The 6017-nt window shown below is 34.7% G+C and overlaps 1 protein-coding gene across 1 annotated transcript; it reads right to left on the bottom strand.

Moving 5' to 3' along the window:
* Positions 1–2276: 2276 nt before the first annotated feature.
* On the bottom strand, positions 2277–5750 carry LOC139895958 (SEC12-like protein 1). Its single transcript, XM_071878515.1, has 10 exons — positions 5494–5750; positions 5303–5400; positions 4880–5012; positions 4708–4799; positions 3960–4059; positions 3792–3864; positions 3553–3673; positions 3068–3187; positions 2799–2869; positions 2277–2689 (listed from the first exon to the last, which is right to left on the bottom strand). Exons 1-10 carry the CDS (start codon positions 5665–5667, stop codon positions 2493–2495), a joined length of 1179 nt encoding a protein of 392 aa, XP_071734616.1. The 5' UTR covers positions 5668–5750; the 3' UTR covers positions 2277–2492.
* Between the last annotated feature and the right edge of the window lie 267 nt (positions 5751–6017).

Below are 6017 nucleotides of genomic sequence, written 5' to 3'. Positions count from 1 at the left end.
TATGAAGTCGTATATGTTCCCAAATACATGATAACAGAGGAGTACCGACTGTTTGATATAATTTTTGGTTTGGTCTGGTTTTGATTCGGGTTTAATTTGATTAGTTCCATCTCATAAATATTTAAGATTCTTATTTTATAAATATTAGGGTTCTTATTTTTTTGAATTGATATGAAGATTTAAAGGGATGGGGAAAAGTGACAAAAGGAAGTGGTTAAATGACAAAAATATCCTCACATGTTTGGCACATGATCAAGTTTAACGGAAATATAGACGTCTGTTAAGCGGAAGGACAACAAGAGTTACTTTTTCAAAGAATAGTGACGACACCAGTTAAAAAAAAAGTTTAAAGACGACCCTAGTGATTTGGGTACAAGTTCAAGGACGACCTGAGTAATTTTGTCTTCTGCAAATATCACGATATCTATTACTGTGATCGCCTTGATGATCACCATTTCAAACTTTCTAGCTATACATAATACATATATGAACACTAATGTTGGAGTATGTAACTTCATCGTTAACATTTCGTTTACGTGGTTTTATCATACCTGCCAAACAAGGTTGAGGACTATCATTACTGATAAAATGCAATGTGTTATTAGGTTCTGTTTCATCACTTCATTAAGCTCTTTCACTACTTTTTGTTCTTAGCCTTCTTCAGGTTTTGGATACCGTATTGTTTGCGTTGGTTGGTTGTGAGTTGGCTTCCAGTTCATCCTCCAACTTTCCCAACTGTTGATTTTGAAATGAATTGTTCAAATTAGAGATGTTGATAAGATAATATAGTGTGAACCCGAATGACAAATTCACACATATTTACTTTGTATTTTACACCAACTTTAAAGGTAGAACTCTCAACCACCTGATTGCATAATGCATAGTACTGTAAAGGCTATCGCTAGGTCAAAAGCATCTTATGAAATAAAATGGATGTTACTCAACTATAAAGCCATTGGATGCTACGCTGTGACAGATTTAAAGTTTAATACTGTAACAAGTTCACATAATAACTAACTAGGATCCGGTTTGGTAAACTGCTTCTGTTAATTAAAATTGTTAAAAGAAACAGGTGGGATTAAATGCACTTAGTAGTTCACCTTGAGATATCTTAATTCTTAGATAGGATTGAATGTTATAAGAACATATTCACTGATATTTGTAAATAGCAAAAGATGTGTGAAAAGAGATTTTGTTGTTGTAGCATAAAAACAATAATAACTGCTTTTCATACCTCAAACACGTTATTCAAATATGACAAATGGTATACTCCGTATTTGGCAAAACTAGCTCTAATTGGGAATGGTAGCTTATAATTAGAAGGGGTTGAGGAGCCTTGTTTGCCAATCAAGAGTACTTTTTCTCATTGATTTGAGATCTAAGTAAAGCTTTTACATTGAATGTGATTTACTATTTTGTTGCACACGAACGTTCCTTCCCGCATACGGCTTTTTTCCTATTTTCCATATTGAATAACCGGATATCCATTTGATAGCTTGCCATAATTGTTTGCCAATATCAGTTTTTAATAATGCACGTTTCTGTTACAGACTTCATCTAGATTATGTGGTGTTGCACGAATTAAGTTCCACCATTTGAACGCCTGTAACCACCAGACTTCTTTAACGAGGTAGCAAGAAACGCTGCTGGATTTGGTCCTCCAATGGTATGAACCTCATGCTGTCAAAAAGTTTGCCAGATAATAATGCTGACACTTTAATTACTGTAGTTCTTTTACTGTACTCTGACATTTTGATAGTCTATCAGAGAAGGTGTTCTTTCGATTAGTTGGTTTTTCTGTGTTTTGGTTGTTTATTATGAGTCCAATTTACCATTTTGTGTTTGGATTTCAAGTTCAAATAATCGAGTTGGCTATAAAACTAAACCCACACAGTGACCATATCTTGTATAGAAAAAATATTCCATCATGATCAAACACGAGCACCCAACGGAGTATTAGATCACAATTATACTACTGGAGTATAAGGGTCACAGTCAAGCTAACAGGCACTACTTATAAAAATGGAAAGCGTCAAATGTTGAAAATCACCCAAATTTCATTTTTAACCATCTACATATTTTTTGGTCAACGTATTTACATTGTTACATATTTTTTCCCTGACAAGAATTTGTCTAATACCAGTTTTTATTCTGACCCGTATTGATGCAGTGAAAGTTCATCTTTTTAAGCTAGTCTATATCCATATCGCAATTTACTATCAGGTTCTTTAAAAAACATGATCAACAAAATAAGATAAGTAAAATCATCAGATAGAAATATATATAACAATCCTACAAACATGATAACATAACTATCATAGGGTTCAGCCTTTGGTGTAATTTCGTGTTACACATTTCAAGTGAGAATAACCAAAAGTAACAAAGTTTTGTGTTTAAACATAGGATTCCTTTTAGGAGAACAAACACGTAGAGAAGTTACGAGTTAAAAGTTGAGTAATTATAGAAAGAAGGAACGCGCAGTGAACACAATTTTACAAATCAACATGACCCCACATGTTCTGGTCATCAGATTGAGAGTCTCCTAGAAAGGAACCGAGGTTGGGTTTTACTACAGGCGGGTCGTTTCCAAGTGGAAAGTTCCAAAATGTATCAGACTTCTCAAAGAATACGTAGACCAAGATTGCAGATGCCAAAAATAGCCCTATAAGCAAAAGGTACAACTGCCATTCTGTACCAGAAATGAAACAGTTGCATTAGTTATAGAGAGGATTTCTGTGTGTCTCTCTCTCTCCGTGTGAGAGAGAGAGAGAGAGAGAGAGAGAGAGAGAGAGAGAGACCTTTCCAATCAGCAGGAACATTTAGCTTGGTTATCATAGCTCCCCATTCATTAGAAGTAGATAAAACAACCCTGCACAAGTGCACCGACACGAGTTAAAACAAGAAAGCGAGTTCATAACAAGGATCTTTCTCAAGTAAACAATGATATATCCAAATAACAACACTCGCAGAACCGATTGGAACGGGACCACTGGACAGCTGGACTTGTGTTACAGCGTAAAATTCTAAACGGCTTAGCCAACACATAGTAGTTAAAAAAAACATATACCTTTCACTGGGACAGAAATCGAGAAAGGTGACAGGAAAACCCAAGTGAAGTCTCTTGCTCCAGTGACTCACCTCCATCTTCTTCACTGACACTACACACACATCACCATCTTTACTTCCCCTGTAACATTAATATGTTTCGTATGAGTTTAGTTGACAGAAGTACCTAGCCTCGCTCACTAGAGATTAGCAACTTTGGTAATATAATCTACTACTTTTTTATATGTTATAGTGATCTCAATAAGAGAGTGCTAAATCATTAATAAAGTTGACTATTTTCATTAACAGGTCAACTATGTGTGTCGATGAAAGCAGAGACAATTACAAGTCTTTTTCTCAAGGGTAGAATCACTGTTATTTATTGGCTGATGAGAAAACATAAATACAATTTTTAGAACCTTATTAAGTTACATCTGTTTGATCACTGACTGCATATTTATATACAGACGAAACAACAGCGATAAACTGTTGAACCAAGACACTTACTGTGCTAGATACTTCCCATCCAAGCTGATTGACATTACGCACGCAGGCTTTTTAAGAAGTCTTTTAAATCCAATTCTATTCCATGTACTGATATCCCAAACAACTGTCGTTGATTTATTGTCTGCAAATATATCCAATTACCCAAGAGGAATATAAAAAAACAAAGAAAAATTTATACTCCGTACTCCAGAAAAATAACTTAATCATATTACCACATACGAAAATATATATAAAAATACCTTTTTGGACAGTGCAAAACAAAAATGGTTTTGTTCCATCCTTGGAAAATCGACACAGTTCAATTTTCTCCCCCTACAATGTACAAAAAAGAGAAAAACTAAGCATTATAACGATAGAATTAACAGGAAATTTGGCGTTATCAGAGTTTGTCAATAATTTTATCTTACTGAATTTCGAGTCAAAGAGTTCACTGGAACACCATCATTCGCATTCCAAATCCTAGCGGAGCCGTCAGTGGACGTTGAAGCTAAGAACTCCGAGTCTAGGCTGAGAATACAATATCAATAAGACAGAAAAAAAAAATGAAAAAGATATTTTACAAATACATAATAGAGAACAAAAAGACTTAGTGGGGTGATCATATCATAGTATTGACCATAAAAGATTATTACAAAGAAACGCAAAATAATAGATATTAAATTTACCCACTACGCTCTCATATACTTGTACAAAGATTAGGTAAATTATGTGAAAACCTTAAACAAATACAAAGAGAACAGTTAGCACATGGAATCATATTCAGTTTCAATTAGACCACATCAAATCTTAGTCAAAGTTAAAATTTCCAATTTTGATTTATTCAGGTATCACGTGACAATGCTCAAGGTTCGACTATGAAATGATAGCAAACAATAGTAAACTAAAATGCATACACAAGTTTTGAGAGTAAACTATACTTTTACAGACTAGTTTCAAGCTTTACAAAGAAATGTGTGTTATCAAAAATGGTTATGGTGAATATTAAGTTTTTATACCAATGGTACTAAAGGCATTTCACATTTATTAGTACAGGCAAGATTCACTGGCGCCAAAAATCTTTAAAACTGACATGGTATGCCAAAGCATGTAGTAAATGAAATGATAAAGTTTTAGGAATACAGGTTTTACATGATGAACATTCAAAAATCTATCCACCTGAAATCCATATCGTTGAAAGACTTGTGAGCTTTTGATTCATCTACTACGACGCGCATGCTTGGCCACTCGTGTATTCGGAGATGCCCATCCTATACACAGTTAACCAAACAAGAATTAACTGCAGTTTAGATAATAAGACGCAAACAATAAGCTCTGTCGTTAAACTTACCACCCCTCCAGCAGCAAATCTAGATCCATCAGGGCTAAAGGCTAAGCATTTTTGTGGTCCTACATCTTGGAGTGGTTTTAGGTCTTTGTTCACCATCTTAACATTAATGTCTTGACCATACAATTGAAATAACCTGCACACCATTTATAAGGATCTTCTAAGTAAACTTTTCAACAATATATGCCAACAACATTGAAAACATTTAAACAAAATGAGCACAAACATTTCCGAAAAGGATTAAATTGTTTCGTATAATAATATTTTGTATCATGAACATGACTTACAAATAAGATTAACAAACTACTTAATCAATCCCAACTACATCCGGTTCCTATAGTTAACTAATTTTACAGTCATCATTTATCTCAGTACAGAAGATAATTAGATAAATTATGTGACTGTTTGAGTATAAATAAAACTAACCTGCATCCACCCCTAGCGGTAGAGCATACAATATCATCACCGCTTGGATGCACAGCTAGACTCACTGGATCACATCCTTCTTCAAACTCATAAGTAACCTAAACTCCTCCAAATAATTAACAAAAATATTCAACATCTACAGTATTGTTAGTTACTTAAACACACACATGTCGATATATAAAGAGAGATACCGAAGGAGATGAAGATAGACAGTTTGTGATACGATCGAATGTGAAAATTTGAAGGGAAGCAGGAAGATCGCCGTGTTTTGACTTCCCTAAGGCAACTAAATGAGCATTTTCCGGCCGCCGGATCCAGGATGCACAAGTAACCGTGCCTTGCTCAGCCGTAATGCCGCCGTCCATATTTCGGTGGTGAGATAGAAGGGAGGGTTTTGGTATTTTGGGGGTAATTTAAAAAGTTAGTTTTTGTTAATTTAGGAATGATAAATAAGTCAACTACGTACTATATAAACAAGAATATGAATTGGATGGTCAACTATGTGATTGGATCGGATCAAAACGGATATCCGGTGTAAACGATTCGGTGAGACGGTGCTGTTAACGCGTGGGCCGGCACCTGCCGTTAATTACTAAGTGGGGACCCACATAATCATTCACTTTTTTACAATTTTGGGTAGTTTCATTCACTTTTTTATTTTAAAATTCAAAGACAAATAAATCACTTAGCGATCCTTTTAACTTGAACTAGTTTA

This window comes from Rutidosis leptorrhynchoides, chromosome 3, assembly GCF_046630445.1.
Source record: "Rutidosis leptorrhynchoides isolate AG116_Rl617_1_P2 chromosome 3, CSIRO_AGI_Rlap_v1, whole genome shotgun sequence".
NCBI lineage: Eukaryota > Viridiplantae > Streptophyta > Magnoliopsida > Asterales > Asteraceae > Rutidosis > Rutidosis leptorrhynchoides.
This window is presented reverse-complemented; position numbering and strand designations above follow the sequence as displayed.